The 23,662-nt window shown below is 31.6% G+C and overlaps 2 protein-coding genes across 9 annotated transcripts; both read left to right on the top strand.

The window, feature by feature from the left end:
* The first annotated feature begins 1,787 nt into the window (after positions 1–1,787).
* Positions 1,788–4,704, top strand: LOC100804493 (uncharacterized). 5 transcript variants are annotated; one of them, XR_005886962.1, is made up of 5 exons: positions 1,788–1,921; positions 2,011–2,088; positions 2,341–2,436; positions 3,090–3,198; positions 4,525–4,704. XR_005886962.1 is itself a non-coding variant. In XM_014763005.3 (5 exons), exons 1-4 carry the CDS (start codon positions 1,919–1,921, stop codon positions 3,135–3,137), a joined length of 216 nt encoding a protein of 71 aa, XP_014618491.1. In that variant the 5' UTR covers positions 1,788–1,918; the 3' UTR covers positions 3,138–3,162; positions 4,525–4,704. The 5 variants fall into 5 exon arrangements, 4 of the variants coding, with proteins under 4 accessions (XP_014618491.1, XP_014618490.1, XP_014618489.1 ...); XM_014763005.3 differs by having other exon boundaries at positions 2,341–2,427; positions 3,090–3,162; XM_014763004.3 differs by having other exon boundaries at positions 3,090–3,162.
* A 3,228-nt stretch (positions 4,705–7,932) lies between these two features.
* On the top strand, positions 7,933–14,202 carry LOC100815543 (protein CNGC15a). Of its 4 annotated transcripts, none has more exons than XM_041006350.1 (7): positions 7,933–8,054; positions 8,896–9,436; positions 10,226–10,438; positions 10,987–11,279; positions 11,637–11,748; positions 12,221–12,457; positions 13,089–14,202. In XM_041006350.1, exons 2-7 carry the CDS (start codon positions 8,927–8,929, stop codon positions 13,785–13,787), a joined length of 2,064 nt encoding a protein of 687 aa, XP_040862284.1. In that variant the 5' UTR covers positions 7,933–8,054; positions 8,896–8,926; the 3' UTR covers positions 13,788–14,202. The 4 variants fall into 4 exon arrangements, with proteins under 4 accessions (XP_040862284.1, XP_006588787.1, XP_014618488.1 ...); XM_006588724.4 differs by lacking the exon at positions 7,933–8,054 and adding an exon at positions 8,200–8,417; XM_014763002.3 differs by lacking the exon at positions 7,933–8,054 and adding an exon at positions 8,514–8,674 and having other exon boundaries at positions 10,364–10,438.
* Positions 14,203–23,662: the final 9,460 nt, after the last annotated feature.

Below are 23,662 nucleotides of genomic sequence, written 5' to 3'. Positions count from 1 at the left end.
TGCTTGAAAGTTGAATTATTAACAATAGTACTCTAGTTTCAGATTGGTTCATTGATCTAATTATCAACGGTATCATTGGCACTCTGAACTTACTCCAAACTAAAGGACTAGACAATGAATGTATATCAATTTTTTTTTAATTCTCTATAATTTGTGCATATTACACATTTTTTTAATTAGAAAATTCGTATATGTTTATATAACAAAAAATTTGTGTAATAAACGTAAAGTTATGGAAGAGTAAGTTGCTCCTCAACAGTTAAAAACATGATACTGTTTACCTTTATAATGCACTGTTGAAGATAAGGTACACTATCTATTTATCTTTATGAAATAGGTGCTAGCAATCACGCCATATACAAAGTAATTAATAAAAGGGAAAATGAAGTGGCTAGCTATCACAATTCACAAACATTAAAATGGCAACTTAGTTGCGTTTTGTAAATTTGGGGATGTCGATTGTTCCTCCAAATTAGCAAGCATGATTTCTTGTTGAAGATGCATGGCAGCATGGAGACCATAGTAACGTAGAAAGTGGAGCTAGCCCCATAATGAAATGATCAAACGAATAGGGTCGTTGATGGGTAGCTTTCAAACCATTAAGGTCAAATGTTTTTCTTATTAACAACTAGATATAGCTAAGCAATATTAGTGACATTGCCCTACTCCTTTTGTAAAAAAATTATTTTTTTTTAAAAAAAACCCACTCTTTGTCAGTGAAATCTTGTCCATTTCCTTAATCTTACTTCTCAAAAACTCCTCCATCGCCTCCGCAAAAACACCACTAGATTCGATCCAAAACAATAACCCAAATAGAAAAACACCAATCATCACTCAAGCAAACAAGAACATAATCAACACCATCATAATTCAGCTACTTCTCAAAATTTCTCCACTCTCTCATCGTCCCACAAAGCCTAATTCTTACTCTAGTATAGACAATAATATCAGGTCAAAGTAGTTTGCTAAAACAAGTTATTTATCATACATAAAAAATTTCAATAATTTTTACATTTGTTTTTTTTTCTTTCTTTTATGTCACTGGGCTTTAAATATAATTTTCAAGCCTGTCTTCTAATTTCCTCACATTGTGACAAACAAAAATCATCAAAAGACAGGATTTATGCATTATATATGCCTGTGATAATTGAAAACCAGAATACCAGATTATATTACAACCAGTAGAACACTCTTGCAATGTTGCATTACACATTTGAAATTGAAGCTTTTTCAATTTTTTTTATTTATTTCTTTTACTGCCAAGACAATTTATAGGTACGCACGGACCTAAATTGCATACAAGTAAATAGTTAAACTTCATTCCACCAAAAAAAAATATAGTAAAACTTCATGCATGTTTACAGGTTCTACATCCATATTGATCGAGCAGGTTTTTATATGCATTTATTTATTCTTGATTATGATAAAATAAGATATGCATTGATAATATAAAATGTTTTTTTATACATTAAGTCAATCAGAAATTATGGTCAAATTTTTTTTAAGGTAATTTTTATTAAAAATAATATTTTTTTATTAAATGAAATATAAAATATTTTTACAATTAAAGTGAATGAATTTTTTTTTTTTCAGAAGTACGTGTAAATTAAACTCATTGATTAGGGTGTTTTTTTTTTCCAGGAAACAAAATGGGAAGTGCAAGAAGTAAATCGGGAAGTGTGGGAAGTAATTGCCCGTTGATTATTATGCTGGGTTCAAAGTATTTCTTGGTTTACCTTGCAGCCCATGGGCTAAAAAAATGAATGGGCCCAACACTAAATTCCAACATATATGTAATTTCGGCGTGGAAAGGAAATTACCAAATTGCCTCGCTTTCCCCAACGAACCTCGTTGTTGTGAATCGCGCTGCTGAATCAATCGTTCTCGGTTTTCGCGTACTCTACTCGTTCATCCCGACATGGTAACTAGAATTCTTTTTCTGCGATCAATTCTTCGTTTTCGTATAATTTTTCAAACAAAATTGAATTGAATGATGTGATGTTATAATAGGTTTGCTTGGCTTGTTTGCTGCCCCTCTTTCTCGTCCCAATCGTCAACATCCTCCCTCTTCTCTTCCATTTTATCATGGTAAGTGCAATTCCCCTTTTTATTATCTTTATTTTACCCAAACTAATAATAACAAGTGAAATTTATGGTACGGAATAAATCGTACTGAGAGGAATACCCAATTACCCTCTTTATGTGCGCTTATGGTCTCTAACAAAGATTAAAGATTAATCACTGCTTCGTATTAATACCATGGACACCAAAAAGAAAAAGTGAAATTTATAGTTATAGGATATGTTTGGGTGATTGTTGATCTATGATTCTGTTTTTCAGGGGAAAATCTATCGGGTTTTTGGTTGGGAGTACAGGAAACCGGAGAGGGCTCCTCCTGCATGTCCATTCAAGCCTCCAGCCAACAGGGTTAGTGAAGTAAGCCAATGACTAATTTTAATTGTTTACGAAAAAGTTTAATTTTTATGTGCTACTATCAATCATAAATTAGAAATCATGATATATATATATGACTTTTAAAGTAGTTATTGTGGAAGTTAACAAACTTTGCTCGAGCGGATTAGAATGGCAGAGGCTTTGTTAGTGCTCAATTTGCTTTTACTTTTAGTATGTTGGAAATAACCAATGTGATGTTGGGGTGTGAATTCCTTGTTGGCGGTGCGCGATGAGTGAGAGTGTAAGACCACACCAGTGTTATCAATGGCGGATGGCAGAACATGGCAAAAGGCCCAAATTCCGCCTTATAAACATGCCACTGTGCCTTATGGTGCCGCCATGGCAGGCCTCCCTTCACAAATTAGCTATGGCGGTTGGCAAAAAATCCGCCACGCCATTCCGCCATGGTGGCTATTTTTTTAACATGGACCGAACTTTACAACTTTACAGGATCGAGGAATGTGAGTCCAGTGTCAGCTATGGCCTAGGTGAGACATGGAGCTTCCATTTGAAGTGGAGGATGTCCCCACTAATGACCTTGCTTTCAGGAGTCACATCAGCCATACCATGATTATTTACAGTATGTGGTTGTAGCACTTCCTTGTGCAATGGCTGACAACTGTGTTGCTTTGTAGATCTTTCTGAATATTGTGGGCGAATTGTGGATGTCAAGATATGCATAAACCTTGTGAGGACATGGAGGAGAAGGTGCAGAGATTGGAGATGTTATTAGAGTAACTAGAAGCACGTAACTAATCCATTAGATCAACTAATGTCTTCCTAAATGATTTGGAATAGTCATTTTAATGCACTTCAAGTTCAAGATGCTTTTGTTAGTTTAGATTTTATGTCTATAGAAAAATTTTAAATCAAGTAGGATGATCCATGCTAGAAATATGAATTACGGAGCACTGTTTGAGTGTAAGGGTATGTTTATCGAACAGAACATATTAATCCTTTTATTAGCTCTTTGTAGAAGTCTTCATTGGAGACATCGAGACATAATATTGTGGAATAGCTTTTGAGAAACAATCTTTTGTATTCTTCAATTGCATATATGATCATTTTGCTCCAATTTCCACAATAGGAGTTTTCTATTGCATTATAAGAAAATGCTGAGATCTGGTTCCAAATATTTTGATCCCACTAGCATTTAAATTTAATTTTTTCAAAAAAAAATAAAATATTCTTTTTCTTGGTGGTTTGTTCTAAAAACTGTCACCAGCAATGTGATTTAGAACTTGAATTCTGTAAAATTTGCAAGTTGATAGGCTATCATTCTGAGCCAATTCCAAGTGTAAATTGATCTCATATTGAAAGAAGATCAACATTGTGTCTAAAGAGTTAGAAAAGAGGAAAACCTAATCCTAACAAATGATGTGGAATTCCTGGAGTATCTCTGTATCTGTAGCCTATAGGATTTTGTGGCCAGGCCTCCTGTTGTGAGGATATTTTTATGAGTTAGAATGAAAAAAAAAAAAGAGTTTGTTGTATTATGTTAAACTTTTGATTTTGCAGTTTATTATGACTGATTCTACTTAATTTATTTTGACGGATAATGAAGTTTAATTGGTGAAATTGATGAGAATTTGAGTTAGAAATGAAGCCTATTCTGCTACCTTTTTATCCTATGTTACTTGATAGATTATTGCTGGGGGTTGGTCATTTACAAAGACAGTATTATATCAGGAACAATTTTAGCGTTGTTCACTTGTCTGTATTTGGTTTAGCTGACAAGACCTAGTGTTACCGATGATCATATGCATCTCCCAATTGAGAAACAATCTGTTTGCCTGTCAATTATTTGTTTTTCTTAAAGATGAATTTTGATTTATCCTTTAGACAACCACTACCAGGTAGTGACCCTTCAGTATTCCTTCTTGATTGTTGGTGTTCCACGTGAGATGATGATGGATTCTGTATTTAGTTAGTGTTTGCACCATGCATGCGGCGTATAATTCTTGTGTTGACGTATGTGAATGCTTACAATTTTGTGTTGACGATTTCGTGGATGAAGCTTCCATGAATTCAAATGTGAACTGAAATTACAAAATGGCAATGTTATTGCAGGCTGAGGCAGATGTTGAACCAGTTCCAGCAGATCCTGTTAAGCCTGGAAATGTAGATGTCAAGCAAGATTAATCTGGCGTACCTATTGTATAAGATTTGAGTTTGACAGGAGTAAAATGTATGATAACATCTGATGGTTTATGTATGTTTGTAACTTATATTAAATATCTTGTCTTGTCATGACCATTGTTTCAAAAAATAAAAAATAAAAAAGATGTTTGGTTGGTTTAAATTTGAAGTTGCTTTTATTTTTAAAAGTACACTTCACTAAAAGTAAAAGAAAAATATAATTTATGGATAAAGTTAAGAATCTTGTATAAGTTTTATTTTGAATTTACTTTTTATATAAAAAAGTTTAAACAAATTATTGTATTATAAACTTAATTGTCAATTAAATGTAATTTTACGGAATTGAAATAATTTAAATTTAAGTTTAAGAAAACTCAAATACACTTCCTTTTTTCTTGGACTTTAATAGACTATTTTTTCATTGTTATGGTCAATTTGATATGGGGAAAATCTAAGGAGGGACATTTATATATAAAAAAAATGCTAATAAATTGCATTTAAAAGTAATTTATGAATTTTTGTTAGTTGAATTATTTTGTATATTTCTACAGTTTTATTAATTTTTAAATTTTTTATAATTTAATAGTTTTTTTAATGAGAAGTTAATACTTCCAAAAAAAATATACTAACTTTTCTCTTATTAAAATATAAAATTATTAACAAGTCGCTGACTTGGGTAAAATTGAAGTTAGATTTTTTAAATAAATTTTTGAATTTGAGTATTTCAAATAAATAAATGAAAAAATATCGATGAGAAAAATGTTACTAAAGGTGGTCAACCACCAATAGCATAGTTACCTTAAAAAGAATTATAAAATTAAAATCATAAATCAAAACATTATTGCATAATTGTGTTGAATTTTTTAATTCTTACTATATTTAAATCAACTCCATGTTCAACGAAGATTAGAGGAGTGCTGGCAATGTATTCCTTCTAACCTCCTTTATTATTAATTAAAATTTATTAAAAATTATAAAATTATGTGTTAGGAGAAATCTGTTAGAGAGTATGTTATTTATATTTTTCCGAAAACTATTTGTTGCAGTTACTTTTCTATGTATTCACACATTTTTAATAATTGGATGAAGATGCGATAGTTGATATTGGAAGCGTATTTTAAGTTCAATCTACCAAACACAAAATATGAGTTGTCCGATCTTCGTATACAATTTCGAGTTACTAATGAGTACGATAAACATTGTGTGCAGAGAATCCGGATCTGTGTTCAACCCAACCAATACCACACTAATAAGTAATAAATTAAAATATGCCATTAAACTCGATTCCTGTACTAGCTAATAGTTATGAAGGAATTGGATTATGATGTTAAAATTATGAGCTTCACATATAAATGATTTATATAATGGAGCATCAGGAGCATTAAGTGTATATTTAGTACTAATGAAAATATTGTATTAATTATAGTTAATGTTATCCTTTTGAGTAAATTCGTTTGATCTTGTAACCATCTAAGTTACCATGGGAGTAACATTAGGTCTTAAAGACAGATTTGCAACGACTCTCATTTTGTTCCATAAATTTTAACTCTTTTTTCATGACATCAAAGTATTTTATCAACATTTTCACTATTCATTTCCTTAAAAAAAAAAATATATATATATATATATATATCACTATTCATGGCTTGTGAAACTTAACTGGGCCATTCTCGATTCTTAAGTCAACTTTAAACTTTTGTAGATACACGACATAATTATATTTACTTAATATGAAAGTTATTTTCTCATTACAAAACAGTTTTTATTTTATGTTTCATTGCATTTTTATAATCATATTTTCTTTATTAAATTTAAACATATACTGTACAATTTAACATATAACATACCAGTGATATGGTAATAACAGTAATATATAAAAGTAACATAATGTTTTGTGCATTTATTTTAAATAGCTGCAACTGCTATTCCATCACATTGCCGTATGAATGTTTGGTTTGGGTGGTTGAAATATATGATTGTTATTGATTCAAACCAGCTTTGCCTTTAATGCTATCACCTTTGCAATTGCAATATGCACCAAGTCCATTAATCTCTATATTCACCCTTGATGATTTCGTCTCACCACCGGGGGGCCCTCGCCCAAGTCACGGTTATTCTGCCTCACCCTACAACTCAGCTGCTTAAGTAGTTAATGATCGAGTTGAAAGTCAAGCTAATGTTATGATCAATTTCACAAAATTTGGGATTGAAATCAAGTCAATTTAATAACGGGGCTCATTAACCAGTTATTATTCCTTTTAAAGCGTAACTTCTGTATAAGTTTTCAAGAATTTTGCCTCCATTAGCAGTTTTTACAATAATAAATGGCAAAATACGGTTTGGAAAAACATATTAAATGTGTATTTATGGTACTAGTATACTTATCATAATTAAAAAATAGAAACGTCCAGTCAATGAAAGACGAGGAACGTGATTGACAAGTGTATGGAAATTAGTGGTAGAAGCCATAAAATATGTTATAAATAACGATAATAAGAATAATAATCACACTAAAATTAATTTCATTGAAAGAAAAAAAAAAGGAACATTGTGCTACCAAACATACTTTAACACCCATTTTCTAATATACTATTGGTTGAGATTAACATGAGTCTCATTAGCTTGAATATGAGACCCTATTAAGAAAAAAAATGAAACTCACATTTAGTGAGATTCATGTGAATTTCACTCGATGAAAAAAATTGTATGAAAATAAAGTATTAGAGATTGTGTTGATGTTATTTCTCTATAATCCATAGTTGCATAATTCTACACACGTTCCCAATATTAATGCATAGCTGTCCCCAGAGAACGCATGCAGTTGAGAGGAAGGTGCATGACTAGGCTTTCAGCTTGACATGATCAATGATCAGTCTCTGCGGTGATGTTGGATAAGGTTCTCAACGTCATCAAAATTTGAGACATAAAAAGAAGAAAGAAAGAAAAAATGCTTGCAATGCAATTGTAAACTTTGATGCCCCTATGGCCTATTCTTTTGAGTGGAGGATTCTATTCCACACATGGCATGAATAAAAACCATTAAACGAATCCTTGTGTCATTTCAAAAAGCTTTCAAATGCTCCATTAACAAATAAGACATTATGTGAATTTTGTATAGTACGTAATCTTTCAATTACTAATTTTGTTCGACTTCTGATAAGTTAAGAGGGTTTAACTCAATTGTGAGTAGAATATAAACTTTTTATATTGTCTTCAATTCTTACGAATAATAAAAAAAAAAAACCTTCTGATACGGTTACTGTCCAAGTCATGTAACTCAAGTGGGGGGAACAATTAAGCAAAGTGGTTTCACAATAGAATGAGACTGTTCCATGACCCATGTTTCGGTTTTGTTCACTGATTAGGACAAATCAGGAGTTTGGTATTAAAATTCATGGTGTAGAAGTCAAATACTGAATTCAAGCTAGCTTTTAAACGGAATTGACAGCATGGATTTTCTGGTTAAATTTCTCTTAACTCTATTTCTTTTCTTGTCTTCTCTCCCCTTTTTCTAGCTTGTGGTATTTCTCTTTCTACTTCTATTATTTATACATATAATTGAACTTGAATGTGATGTTTTTCATTGATACGTTTCCCCTAACTGAACCATAAAATTTTTGCATGGTTATTAAAACAGATGAAGTAGATGAAGGCAGTTTTTGTGGCTCTACATACATGGACCTCACATATATGTTTCATTTCACATTCTTTCTTCGTTAGTTTCATCTTTTTATGTCAGAAAAAGTAATGTCAAGTTGAGCATTAAGTTCAAGGAGCGACGACTTTGAATCCTCCACAAGCCTTTAGAAGTGTCAAATTCACAGGTTTTACCTGTACTTTCATGAAAAAAACTAGCAAAAAGATTACTGTACAACATAGTACTACTTTTCTGTCACATGATTTCTGGGAAAGATTGCACTGAAAACTAGTTTCAATATTTTGTGGTTGAGCACGTAATTATCAAATCTTTTTCTGTGGTTAATAGCCTGCATATATATATGGTCTCTTCTGTCTAATTGAAGAGTGAAGCTAAAAAGTTGAACTAGCAAACTATGGTTTCTGATAGATCAAAATCTGTGAGGTTTGCCAGTTTTTCCCTTTGACATTGAGTTGCAAACTTGTACGTAATTAGAAATTAGTGTAACATATGCCAGTGACTATATTAATTTATTAATGTTATAGGACATGTGTCAATTGATGTGATTACAATTTTGTATGACTTGGTTATTTTCATCACTTCTTTTATTTATTTTTTTCATTTGGTTTTGGTGCTGAAACTCAATTGTGTATATGTGCATCCAGATTTCAAGATGAACTTGAGACAAATAAGTTAATGGACAACAACAAAGAAAGTCACTTGTCAATGGTGTCCTTTAATGAAGTGAGTAATGATAAACAAAAGGGTGGGAAGGATGCAATAGGCAACAAGTCCTCTGAGGATGGAAGAGAACTTTCAAGGGTCTTCTCTGAGGATTATGATGCAGCAGAGATTTTGGTATTGGATCCTAGGGGACATAGAGTAAACACATGGAACAAAATTTTCTTAGCGGCGTGTTTGCTTTCGTTATTCGTGGATCCTCTATTCTTTTACTTACCAGTGGCTAAGAAAGACAAGTGCATTGATATGTCAGTTGGTCTTGAAGTGTTCCTCACCATAATCCGATCATTGATTGATGCATTTTACATTATTCAGATTTATTTTCGGTTTCAAACCGCTTATATTGCTCCTTCCTCTCGTGTTTCTGGTAGAGGAGAGCTTATCATAGACTCTTCAAAAATTGCATCGAAGTACATGCGAAGAGACTTCTGGCTTGATCTAATGGCTGCTCAACCACTTCCACAGGTATGTTCCTGACATTAAATGTGCATTCATTTCTTCTCTGATCCCAAATTTTCTGAAAATTTGTTTGTGAAGAAGAAAAGGAGATGAGTTGATTCTTATAAAATTGATGACAACTCCAAAACTTACCTTATTTATGCTTCAGCATCATCCAATAGGATTGCTTAACTATTGAACACTATTAGCACATCTTAGTATTCTAAATGGGCTTAGTCAACTCTAAGTGTATATTAATACTGATCACAATAAAAGTATTACCTCGTGCATTATTGCTATCCCTATATATTGATAATTTTTCTAAATCTTATACCGAGAAATCAGGGTCAACTTAACAGTTGATTTGCAATTTTATACTTGTGAATCTAGATAGTCTGAGACTAAGAAGACTTCTTAATGCAGTGATTGTTTTTCCTTTCATTTTTATTGTTAATTTACACCAGCCTTATGATCACATTCTGCCAAATAGGTGAAACTTGAAAGAAAATGATAAAGACTACAAAGTATTTGTTTTGTTAAATGATGTGTAAACATAAATTGTAAGCTTTTTAAGGATGTATCTTTTCATAAAACACTTTCACTTCCTTCCACTCCACTTGTGCTATGATAAAACGAAAATATAGTAATATACTAAAAGTCTCTACTTGGTCGTGCCATTGGCTGTATTTCTCAGGTTCATTTTGCTGAACTAAATTGATGTTACAGCTCTAAATGCTATTGTGTCTCAGTTGTGTACGTCCTGTTTTGTTTCTTCTGTGGCAGGATAACATTTTTTGTAATTCATATACTTGTTAGGTATTGATTTGGGCAGTAATTCCAAATCTAAAAGGGTCTCAAATGATTGCTTCAAGGCATATTTTACGCCTTGCTTCCATTTTCCAGTACCTCTTGAGATTGTATCTTATTTATCCTCTATCATCTGAAATCGTCAAGGCAAATGGGGTAATGATGGAAAAGGCATGGGCTGGGGCAGCATATAATCTGATGCTCTATATGCTAGCTAGTCATGTAAGTCACTTTTCCAAGTAACTTTTTGCATAAGAACTTATGATGGACTTTGTACTATAGCTTTCAAATTTGGAATATTATATATGAAGAGGCTAAAATATAATTTAGGTTACTCATTTGAATTTTTTGTTTTAGGTCCCTTAAATTTAAAAAGTTTCATTGGAGTCTCTTAAAGTGTCTTTTAGTCCCTTAGAGTGTATCTGTAATACTAAAATGGTCATTCCACCAATTTTTTGCATTAACATGTTAACTTAGGCTGACGTGGTAAACACTTATATGATGTGACATCTCTTACCGTTTGTCAATTGTCACCAAATTGATCAAATTAGTATGATAAACTAACGGAATGATCACTTTAAAGGATCAAAATGAAACTTTTAAAATTTAGGTAACCGAATGAAAATCAAATATTAAGATGAGCAACCAAAATTACATTTTAGCCTAAATGAAGATCTCTTTTTCCTTTCTTTTTTGTGATTTTCATTTATTTTTTATCTTGTTTTGTTGCTTCTGATTTAATTATTAACTGTCCCTCTATTTTAAAAAAGGTTTTAGGATCCTCTTGGTACCTGTTATCAATTGAACGCCAGAATGAATGTTGGAAGAAAGTTTGTACACTGCAGTACCCACACTGCCAGTATCGTTATCTTGATTGTCAAAGCATGGGTGACCCGGATAGGATTGCTTGGTTAAGATCAAGTAATCTCTCAAGTCTATGTGATCAAAGCAGTGATTTCTTTCAATTTGGCATCTTTGCTGATGCTCTCAATTTGGAAGTTACGGCCTCTAAATTCTTCAACAAATACTGTTACTGTCTCTGGTGGGGACTAAGGAATCTTAGGTAACTTCATTTTTTGATGTAAAAATGGAATAATTTATCAAATAACAACTTAGTTGCATGGAAATAAACATAATTCAGAGCATAATCATCACTTCGTTGAAGATCAGAAATACTATTATTCATTGATTATTATAAGATTCCAATCAGCCATATGTTAGTGAATGATAAGATGATTTATAAGAAAGTAAAACTCAAAATTTCTCTTTCTTTTGTTTACTATAACCTAGACCTTCGTGGGCCTAAAGAAAAATAGTATATTCTTTGCATCTTAACAGCCATTCTTTCTTAATCCTAAACTTATTTTCAGTCCAAACTAGAGTTTGTGATATTCTAACCAATAATATGCCAAATTTGCAGCTCTGTGGGACAGAATCTCTTAACTGGCACACGTGTTGCAGAGATCAATTTTGCTGTGATCATTGCAGTTCTTGGATTGGTGCTTTTTGCATTGCTTATAGGCAATATGCAAGTAAGTCTAGCTGTTGCTAGCCTTCTAATGTGCTGCAAGTCACAGGACTTGATAATAATTTGCAAAAATAAACTCACTGTCTGTTATTATGATAGTATTCCTTAACATCAGGATTATTTATAGCTTTTTCCTTTCGGCTTACAAGGATTATTTTGAGTTTAATATAAAATTTCTGAACCTTATAAAAACAGGCTTGTTATACTTTATAGTGAATTGATCATCCATATAAGAACTATTAGGTTTAGAATGATCTTTAATTTAATTTTTTCATTGATGATTGACTCTTTTTGTTGGCAAAAGTTTATTGAGGTACTAACTAGGACCTTGATCCAAGCTTGCTAGCCCCACTTTTAGTAGGGGATAAAGCATGCACCATGAATATGTGTGATAACTAAATAAGATCATAACTCTGATCCTCATATCTTGCATTTTTATCCTTTTCATATAACTGAAATTCTTATCTAATTAACAGACCTACCTGCAATCCACCACTACACGGCTAGAAGAATGGAGAATAAGAAGGACAGATACAGAAAGATGGATGCATCACAGGCAGCTCCCCCGTTACCTAAAGCAAAACGTGCGACGTCATGAACAATTCAGATGGGTTGCTACTAGGGGAGTTGATGAGGAAACTATTCTCAGAGACCTTCCCATAGATCTAAGACGTGACATCAAACGCCACCTTTGCCTCAATCTAGTCCGACAAGTAAACCTTTGTTTTCTTTTCTACACGTACTTTCATTGACACAGTTTTGTGAAGGAGAAAACTTGGATGTAATTTCTTAGATGCTGTTAGTATTGTTCCCCAATCAGAATTGGAATTTCATCTTGATAACCTATGTTGATCTTTAATACAAACATTTATTATGCAGATTAATGAGGTAAAATTCTAATTCTGATTGGAGAACAACACACTAAGGAACTGCATCTAATTTCCTCCTTCTGTGAATTGTGAAAATTTCAAATAAGCTTCTCATGTTAGAGATGTAATTTAAAAGCCTCAGCCTTAGCTTTTGGAATGGGTGGTTCATGACATAGTATCTAAGCTTATATGGCTTGGTGATATAGATTTTGATCCTTGCCCCCCTATTCATCTAATAAAAAGTTGAATTTCAGCACAAGGTTGTTGTTGGTGGGACATTATCCATGCTACAAGTCCAAAGGGCACCTGCATGAAGCGGCCCGATGGATATGTACTATAAAGAGTATTCATGTATCTTCATCTAACAGCTTAAGTTTTAGCAATTTTTGGTTCATGACAACAAGAGTTTTACCTTGTTAACATGTTTCTTGGGAAACAAGCAACTAAGAAGGAACTACTTATTGGCCCATGGCAGGTACCACTATTTGATCAAATGGATGAAAGGATGCTAGATGCAATATGTGAAAGGCTGAAACCTTCTCTTTTCACTCCAGGCGCTTGTGTGGTTCGCGAGGGTGACCTGGTGAACGAGATGCTTTTCATTGTTCGAGGACGCCTAGATTCTTGCACCACCAACGGTGGCAGAACAGGTTTCTTCAACACCTGCAGACTTGGCTCTGGTGACTTCTGTGGTGAAGAGCTCCTGCCATGGGCCTTGGACCCTCGTCCAACGGTAGTCCTTCCTTCATCAACTCGCACGGTGAAAGCCATCACCGAAGTGGAAGCCTTTGCACTCATTGCAGGGGACTTGAAGTTTGTGGCAGCACAATTCAGAAGGCTGCACAGCAAACAACTGAGGCACACTTTTAGGTTCCACTCCCACCAGTGGAGGACTTGGGCTGCGTGCTTCATACAAGCAGCATGGTTCAGGTATAAAAGAATAAAGGAGACAAGTGAACTCAAGAGAAAGGAGAATCTGATGATGGCCTTTGTTCCTGGAACAACTGGCTCTGAACATTTCTCTGCACCTCTTCAGGCCCCAAAGGGCACAATGTATGCTGCAAAACTAGCTTCCAGCCCAAGGAAAGGTAGGAGCCTAAGATATGGGCCTGAACTTGACATTCTTGGTTCATTGAGGAAGCCCCTTGAACCAGACTTTACTGATGATGAGTGATGAAAGCATTGAAAAAGTTGTTCATTTGGAGAGGGGATGCAAATCAGTGTGTACGATAATAAGACTGTTAAATGAGTATGTGGTTCTTGTTAATTGTAGTAAACTTTGTAACTGTGAAGGAGTCCTCATCTTTTAGACTAGGACAAAGGATGGAAATAAAGTAGATCTGAGGCAAAAATTTTGTATGAATAAACAATTTGACTGTTGCCACAATGTCCTTAACACAAGTGGCATCAGGTTCCTTTGTACATATTCCAGACTCTAATTCTAGTCTACTTTCTATGTAGTTTAGTTTGAACTACTCTTTGTCTTCTCACACAAGTAATAGGCTTCTTTTGTTAAATAAATAAATATGCTTATGAATATTTGGTCTGTGTGTGACAAGTCTTATTTATGAGAGACATGACAATGGTTCGAACTCAGAATATTTACAATCTGGTGAGTTAGTTTTCACATCAAGTTTTTTTTTCAGTGCATTTGACCACAAGAGCTTGCTAAAAAAAACAAATATATAACCTAAAATAACCACTCCTTGCTAAATAGGTTACATGAAGTTGTAAATTTTATTTCGATATACTAAAAATTGCAATTTTATGGAATAGAAGACTCTTGATGGAGATAAAATAAATTACTTGTTATGGGTGGAAAAGAAGTCATACTGTTGCACTGCTATGGTCTATACTAATTTATGTTTGGTGAAATAATTTGGACTGCATTAGCTGCTAATGATTGAACACAATATTGTTTTGGTCACCAATACATGATATTAAGGCATTTATATCTTACACTCCCACTATTGCATCGGACACCTTCCATTGCATTCTGGAAAGTCCATTCCGAAATGCAATGGAAGGTGCAGGATGGAATAATGGGGTGCAGGATACAATTGCAAAGAAATTTGAGCACAGCGGCATCTAATTGTGTAATGGGGCTGGCCCAAGATTATACTAGTTACCCAACTCAGTGGCAGATTTTACTTCCTGCACCACCTTTTTGCTTCTTGTAGCCCCAAAACAGACTTGAATGGACACAAATATTCCTGCACCACCACCGACCCCCTCCACCAGCCCCTTCCCCTCCGACACAGCCGCCATCAACACCTTCTCTAACAACTGCAATGGCGACATGTGTTGGGACTCTAGAAGGTTTTTTCAGAAGTATAAAAAAATTAGTATCTTCTGAAAAGACCTTTCCAAAAGTATGCAAATGTACTTCTAGAAAGGCCTTTTTGAAAGACATTTTTTTTTCGCTTCAGAAAGACATTTCCAGAAGAATATTTGCATAATTCCATAAAGGCCTTTCCAGAAGGATAAAAAATTAGTGACTTCCGAACAAGCTTTTCTAGAATAGGGTCACATTCTACATTTCTCTTTCGTCTTCGACTCCATCTATGCCTTCTTCCCTGCCTTAGAGTTTCTGATGGTGGTGTTGGGGGTTGGTGGTTGGGTGGAGGTGGGGCACGGTGGTGTTGAGTGGCTGACTGCAGGGGTAGTTTTGGGTGGTCTTGGAGGTGCAGAAAGTAAAAGTCCTCAGTGGCAGGATCCAATGTTTTGCCGAAAAGCCCAACTAAATTGGTAATTTCCTATCATCAAAAACTTTTTGGGCCTTGAGTAAACACCATCTCCAAACGGTTTGTTTGTGAATTTTCTACCAGGTTTGTATGTCGGCACGGTTCATGATGATACTTTAGTTGTTGAATAACATACAACACTATCAATTTAAAGTAGGCATGGCAATGAAACCCCATGCGTATCCGTCCAAATCCGTCCCGATTTTGATAGGAAATACCCAAGTTGATCGGGTAAGGATTCGGGTTCGAAAATTATCCAACTTTTTTAATTGGGTCGAGGTCGAAGATGTCACTACCCGTCTCATACCCATTCTCGTACCACTCCAATGATGAAATTATTAAAATTTTATTAATTACTTGTTAATTTTTTTATAATTTTTACATAATTTAATATTCTTTTCTTGATGATTTTTGTAAACAAATGCATTGCAAATACAAGTAGTTAAAAATAAATGTATAACAATCAATTGTTTTAAAATTAAATTTTTAATATAATTTTTTTACAAAAAAATAAATTTACAAATCTAGATCGGAGACGGGGATACCCATATCCGACAAGTACGGGGATGGAGTAACCAATTTTAACTCATCGGATATCGGGGGAGTCGAGATCGGAAAGGGAAACAATACCCGTCTCTGCCCCGTTGCCATGTCTAATTTAAAGTGTGCACATGTAGCCAAATAAATAAATTTCTTTAAATTAAAATAAACTGAATGTGCCTATTGCTTCATTCATTCTACATTTATATTTGATTTCCTCTATATCCTAAGAGGGAAATGGACGCTCTGTCTCACGTTAAATTATAACATGACAAGGTTATATTTAAATTTTGTCTCTCTAGAGAAATTAAATAAATAAGAAAAATTAGTGTTTATTCAAAAAATAAATGAAAACTTTTAATATAACTTATTATATGCATAACTTATCATCATATATACATGAGAGGATGTTGGAGCATTCCTGAGATATTTCTTGATAATTCTTATTATTATCACCTTCTTTATTCGTGCTTGGGCATATTTTAGGTGGCAGAGGGGTAGTACATGGGTAAAAAGCCCAATGTTTGGCCATATTCAACTGCATGTGACTTGGTCTTAAAAATGTCACATATGATGAAAATTTCAGAAAGAGTTAAGGGGGTCCCAAAGAATATTTGAGACAAGAAGTTCGACAAGCCACAAACACTGAAATCACCATTTCATGGAAATCAGCATATTTATTGACCGACATTACTTAACGTTTAATGGACGACACAGAATATTCCATTCTCATTTACCAAATCAAAAACTATTGGTTCAGTTTCTTTTGAAGAAATTATCTGGTCAGTTCTCATCAACATCTCCAGAGAATTTAAAAATATAATAATTATAATTTCTTTGAAAATAAAGTAATTCTCAAACATGTCATAAAACACATATTTTCAATGGGAAAAAAAAGTCCTTTTCATCTTTATGTCCCATTTAACGTCAACAAGTCCACTTGGCATGCTGTTTTTCTGCTCACCACTCTTTTTTTTTTATTACACTTTTCAACTACTTTACTAATGTCGTTGCTATAACTAGGAAGTTTTTATTTTGTCAATGAAGGCTTAAAATTATCGATTAAAGAAAAAAACAATAAGTATTAAATTAAATATAATCAATAGTAGCATATCAATAATCTAAATGTTTTAATTAATATTTTTATTTCTTTTAACAAGTGGCCCAAGAGAGGGGAAATTCAATTTTTATTACAACTTTAAATAATAACTCAATTGAAGCATATACCTAATTCCGAGTTCCTATGAGTGCTTATCATGCAAATTTGTGCATATCAAAGTGGCCACAGCCGTAAGTTTTGAATAAATAGATTAAAGGTAATGATTAGAGAGTGCATGTTAGAGACAAGTACATTCTAGCTAACTTCCTAGCATCATATACCCTTGGAATTTTGTCTTGCAAGCCAAGCCAAATTAAACAAACAAAAGAAAGAAAGAAAATTCTAAACAACCAAAAAACAAGAAGTTTAAGCTTTCTTCTCGGCAATCGATGCAGCAAACTTATTGATTCACTATTATGTCTAGCATGGTCGTGCCATGCTTTGATATCATAATGCTTGCATGCTTGCCTTAATTAATGACTATATCCATTCAACATTTTAATTTTAAAATAAAACTCATGCATCTCGATCAATACTAATACACTATGGTATATAGTGCTATCTATGATTGATACCATCGATTCTATTGGCAAGTGTACTACTCTCTATATATTATATTAAGCTTCCCAATTAGTATAAGCGATTAATTTAAGAGTTGAAAATAGAGAAAAATTACTTGCAAGAAACATCAAACGTGTTGATATTAATATAAGAAAGCTAGAGAAAACAAAAATTAATGAAAGTTCCGGAAAACAGGCTGAGAATGTCAGTTCGATGTGTCACGTTGTTTCAGAAATACGTGACAAATAGTTTCCAAGGAAGCCATGTCAGCCTCCTTTCATGTTTAAATGCTAATTACCCATTTGCTTTTTGTCTTTTCTTCCGAAATGATATCTTTTTCTCATGCATATACGTGATCTTCACAACTTTTTTTTTTTTGTTTTTCATGTGGCAAGTCAAAATACAAATGATATATGATGTACAATTGTATATATGATACGATACATATCTTATAAAATGATACAGTTATTATTAAAATATATAAGATACAACATGTGAAAAATACATTTTTTTTATGCTTCAAGTGTTATTTATTAGAAAAAAATTTGTTCAAATCAAATAAGATTATTGTAAACGATAAAAGTCTCGCTCGAAAGATACATATCTAAATATGTATAAATTTCATCAAATATAATGATTATATCAATTGTAATTCTGCAAATTCAAACTAAGAACAAACTTATTGGATATTATCAAAAGTAAAATAAAAATTATAAATCTTTATGATTTTAACTCACTTCCTATATATTGTCTAACACAATAAAATACTTTCAGTGTGGGTTTACCTATAAAAACGCACGAATGATTTTAGTTGTCATTAGTTATTAATTTGATTTATTTTGTACTAACAAATGTCTACAACTTCTTATATCAATGCATCCATATATATATATATATATATGGATGCATTGAAAAGGTCTAGATATAAAGCTAGTCCAAATCTTTAAGAAAAGATGTTATTTAGTCCTAAACTTCGAATGTCGCATGTCTATTGAAAATTACAAATAAAAGAAGAGAAGGACACAATATAATTGTTCATGGAATATGGAACCGTAGCCTTAAACTTAGTTTTCGTGGGTCATACATAGTCCGATCCAAAAAATGTGAGTGTGCATGGAATATTCTATATGTTCAAATGTTATCTTGAGAAAGCAATCCAAAGCACATGCTGCCCAATTGATTGCATATCATCGTTCCTGGAATTGGAGCACTTAATTTTGTAGACCAGAGGAAATTACCAGTTTCATACTAGGGAAATTGAAAATGCGTGAAAGCAAAAAAGATGAAAAGGGTAATCTATGTATCTGTGAATCCTTTTTACAATCACGTTTTCTTCAATAAAATTGTCAATTTGTTGAATAGGGGGGAAAGGCATATGTCCCCACCTAAACTTTCCATAATTTAAAGAAGCTTTTTAATTGTGTTAAGTTCACAAAACAGATTTCTCTCCAAAAATAAAAAGTTCACAAAACAGATACAGTCAAAAAAGTGGTTGTTCCATATCATTCAAAAGAGAGCTATTGATAGCATTAAATTTTACTCTTTTCCAAAGAAGGATAGGATACAAACAAAAGAATTGAGAACACAATTACCCTAAAAGGTATCGCAATGTCTTAAAAAAACAGAGACTTTAGAATACATGCATACATGTCCTTTTACTGTCTTAATCTGCTACTCAAACTTTGATTCTAATGCAAGGCTTTTGGTTGACATCAGAATTAGCTAGTAAAAGTCTATTGCTTTTCGTTATTTAAACACCATGAAATTTAACATGAAGACAAAATAGACCAATGCGGCTGCAAAATTAAACAGGGAATTGAACTCCTTGAAATTAGGCTTTGGCATATCAACCATTCTACCCACCGATCATTCCGCATGAGTCACAGTCACACCAAAGAATATGTGGAATTGAATGGTTAAATGAAATCACGATTTGATTTCTCATATTTTTCCTAACAAATTCAGTTTTTATACTTTATCCATTCCATATTTATAAGAAGTTTTAGATTTTGATATATATATATATAGAGAGAGGAATGTAATTAGTATCTTGAATTTCATAGATAGATAAATAAATAAAACTCTTTTGCTCTACTGCTCTCTCCCATCTCAAATATAACAAGAATAAGAAAAATGTCATGGTGATTAACTAAACAAAATTAGTTAATTATATTTAATTACATTAATTTCAATAAAAAAATATTTTTTTTAATTTCCTCTTCATTAGAATTTGATATCAAAAATAAGAAAGAGTCATTGAAACTAACACTTCAACTAAATCGAGAATATTTTAGAGATAATAGAATAAAATAAAATAAAATAAATTAAAATTTTCTTACATTTTAAACCAAAAAAAATTCTTATATTTGAGATAAGAAGAAAGTACATTTGTCATCTAATTTACTCAAAATTCAAGTTTACCATTTGATTTATTTTGTTCATATAAAGGTTATACTGAAAGAGAGGTTATTCCTAAAATATTTTTCACTAAAACTAGATATGATAAATAAAATAAAGTTCTCAAAAATAAAATCTTAATTAAATGAATGATGTTTAGAAATTATATATCATATGGATAAAATTAGTTAAATTTACTTATATATGAGTCAAAAATATAAAACAATTTTATTTCTTATACATGAATCCGACCGTATATATTTTTAAACTGTTATAGGAAGTAAAATTCTTCATTTCAGTGTTTAATACTAGGACTTTTTTTTCCTTCTTATGATCTTATAAAAAAGAATCTATAAAATTATGTGCTGAATTTAATTTTTTATTCACATTCTTTTCTAAATCAATACTAGTAATAGGACGGATTTTAGCATACAAAACCATCTTAGGTTTTGCACAGTGCAAAAAGATTTTTAAGCCATTGGATATAATAGCAAATTGGTTCACCGTAGAGATTGTTCGGATGTAACATACAAACAAACAAAGTATTGAATAAATAAGTGATAGCGCACACGGTTCGATCCTACTGAAAGAAGTTTTCAATTTTTAAGGCTTTTTGCTTTTATTTATTTGATTAAAAAAACAAGCACGTGAATATAACCACACCATCATCAAATTTACGATCACTTAATTGCACTTAAATGTGCTTAATTGCACTTAAATATAATTTATAATCTTTTGGTAATTTTTTAAAACTATTTAGAAAGTTCCAGTAAATTAATTTTAATCAACCTAATGAATTTTTAAAAAATTTCAAATAAATTTTATTTATATATACATCGTTTCAATATAATATATAATATAAAAAAATCTTAAATTTAATTAATTCCTAATTAAAATGTATTTAAGGATATCATTTATTATTCTTAAAGGTGTTTTCGGATACAAGTCACTCACAAACCTAATTTGACTACTAAGTCTATTTTCTTTTGTATTTTGGTACGAGTCACGTGTTTTAATTCTTAATCTGTTGTTGACCGGTTGATTTTCTTTTTTAAAGGACCCATTTATGATTATTATTATTATTATTATAAAATAAGATACTCGTGCATTCCTATGGATTATTCTCGTTTTCACATATGTTAATAAAATTAAATGTATTTTCTAGAAGACATATATAGAGTCAACAAAAATTGTAGAAGCATATATGATATGAAGTTTGGATGATGTCAAAGATGAGTGTGATTCAAGCCAAAAATTCAGAAATGCAAGAAGAACGATGTACTTAGTTAGGATCTTAGAAAGAATTCCTTAATTGATGCTGCACAGGTTTGGCTAAAGAAAATATTTTACAAAAATTTTTTAAGAACAATTATCTTTTCAAAAAATATGATATTTCCTCTCTGGTAATTGATTATCAGAGGATGTAATCGATTATCAATGACTAAATTGATTTCAGAAAATTTGAAAATTTTGAATTTGAATTTAAAAGCCTGTAATCGATTACACAAAGTATGTAATCGATTACCAAAAGTTTGAACTGTTTGTAACAGCTTTTAGAAATTTGAATTTAAATGTTAAAAGCTTGTAATCGATTACATCATTTATGTAATCGATTATCAGTAAGGAATTTTCAAAAATAACTCCCAAAAATCACAATTGTTCAAGAAGTTTTTGAATGACCATCAAAGGCCTATAAATAGATGATTTGGGATACGAAATTCCTTAGAGTTTTTCTGAACAACATTTTCTTATCCTCTCAAAACCAAATTGTCTTATCATTCTCAAAATATTCCTTGGTCAAAACACTTGCAAATTCAATAAGGAATCTTGATAGATCTTCAATTGTAATATCCTTCTCTTAAAGAGAGAAAATTCTTCTTATTATTATTCAAAGAGATGAGGGTCTATTAAGTTGTATGAATATCTGAACACAAGGGAATGGTGTCCCTGTGTGGTTCAGAGTTTGTAAAAAGTTTTTTACAAGATAGTGAAAATCTCAAGCGGATTCTTGGGGGACTGAACGTAGACACAGGGGTGGCCGAACCAGTATAAAATATAAGTTTGGATTCTCTTTTTCCTTAAACTTCTTTTATTTATCACTATTTATCTTTTGCTTTAAAGAAATTTATTTTTGAATTGTCTTTTGAGTAATTCATATTAAGGGTGTATTGGTAATTCAAAAAGAGAGTTAAATTATAATTGGAAATAATTTTTACATCTTAATTCAACCCTTCTTCTTAAGATAACTAAGGTCACTTACCCAACAAAAATATTGTATAAATACTAATCAATAAAAAAATTTGTATATAAAATTATTAAACATAGAGTCAAAATATTATTTTATAATCAATTTATTTAATAATTAGATTTAAATTAAGTTTTAGTATAAAAATTTGAATCACATAATATAAATATTGTTCTACAAAATGTTTATTTTTGAAATTATTTAAAGTTATTTTATATGATTTATAAGTAAAAAAAATACTTTTATAGAATTTCAAATTAAGACAAAATTTGTTTACAAACATCACATGTAATAAACTATCAAAGTCTTCTAAGCTCCACCAAAAGAAAAGAATCCTTATTCCTGCAATCCATCTATACTTATAGGAATTAACATATTCCAAACATTAAAATGATTCAAATCATCAAATCACTAAAATAGTTCTGTAATTTCATTAAAATAATTATAATATTATATCATATTAATAATAATATTTTTATTAAAAAAATTGTTTCTAAATTAGTCTTATGATTTGATCTATTTAACTAAAAAAACCTTTTTAAAGAGCTTGACATTTTTGTTAAACGAGCTGAGTTGAGTCAAATCTTAAACGTGTGGTGCCATAGACTTCAGATGGACCACCCGACCTACATCCATCCCTATCCATAATGATCTTGAATATGATTAATCTCATGAATGATATTTGTGATTTTTAGCATAATCAAAACTATTTTTATTCATGATATTATTAAGTCTTTGATATGCACTTGTGTGAAATACTTGAAGAAAAAAAATTGTGGCACTCAAGTAGAATTTTTCCGGTTGACTTCATGTAATTTTTTTAAAACCCAAACTAAACCAACTTATTCATAAACGAGTTTGTTTGAGTTAGGTCAAGGGGTTTGAAAATTTAGATTTATATTAAACTTTAAGATAATTTACACAAAAAAAAGTGAAATAGAAGCAAACAATGATGCATAATGCACAAGTTCAAGGCCACATTCTATTGCATCTATCCCAACGCCTTAAAATCCAACCAACAAAGGAAAATTCTAGCACCTACACCTAGTATATCGTTCAATTAATTTGTAACATCATTTGCAACATGAGCTTTCATCTCATCCTCAAAATCTTTTTTAACCTTACACAAGATATACTTGAAGAATTTTATAGAGATGTAATAACTAATAATAATATTTGTTTTTTAATTTTTAAAAATTATAATAATATTAATAAGAAGGTTAATGAGTTTTAAAATTAAAACATTTGACTCAACCTGTACATGAACAATTTAAACGGATTGGGTTGAATTTCACCCAAACATTAAGGTAGTATTTGGTTTAGTTATACTTAGGTGCATTTGAGATGAAAGTTTCAAAAAGGGATGCGACTCTTATATTTATACATGATACTTTACTTCAAATGTTTCACCTCTTTTCATCTCAATTTATTTTCACACCTCTTTTATTCCTTTAAACCAAACA

This window comes from Glycine max, chromosome 10 (assembly GCF_000004515.6).
Source record: "Glycine max cultivar Williams 82 chromosome 10, Glycine_max_v4.0, whole genome shotgun sequence".
In the NCBI taxonomy this organism is placed as follows: domain Eukaryota; kingdom Viridiplantae; phylum Streptophyta; class Magnoliopsida; order Fabales; family Fabaceae; genus Glycine; species Glycine max.
This window is presented reverse-complemented; position numbering and strand designations above follow the sequence as displayed.

What these genes read in the sequence shown, in the direction of transcription:
- LOC100804493 (XM_003537253.4), top strand. An exon ending in TTCTCTTCCATTTTATCATG is followed by an intron (nt 2,089 to 2,340) that starts GTAAGTGCAATT and finishes TCTGTTTTTCAG; the next exon opens with GGGAAAATCTATCGGGTTTT. An exon ending in CAGCCAACAGGGTTAGTGAA is followed by an intron (nt 2,437 to 4,524) that starts GTAAGCCAATGA and finishes ATGTTATTGCAG; the next exon opens with GCTGAGGCAGATGTTGAACC.
- LOC100815543 (XM_003536940.4), top strand. Translation starts at nt 8,646, where the DNA reads ATGGTTTCTGATAGATCAAAATCTGTGAG. An exon ending in GATAGATCAAAATCTGTGAG is followed by an intron (nt 8,675 to 8,895) that starts GTTTGCCAGTTT and finishes ATGTGCATCCAG; the next exon opens with ATTTCAAGATGAACTTGAGA. An exon ending in TCTATATGCTAGCTAGTCAT is followed by an intron (nt 10,439 to 10,986) that starts GTAAGTCACTTT and finishes ATTTTAAAAAAG; the next exon opens with GTTTTAGGATCCTCTTGGTA.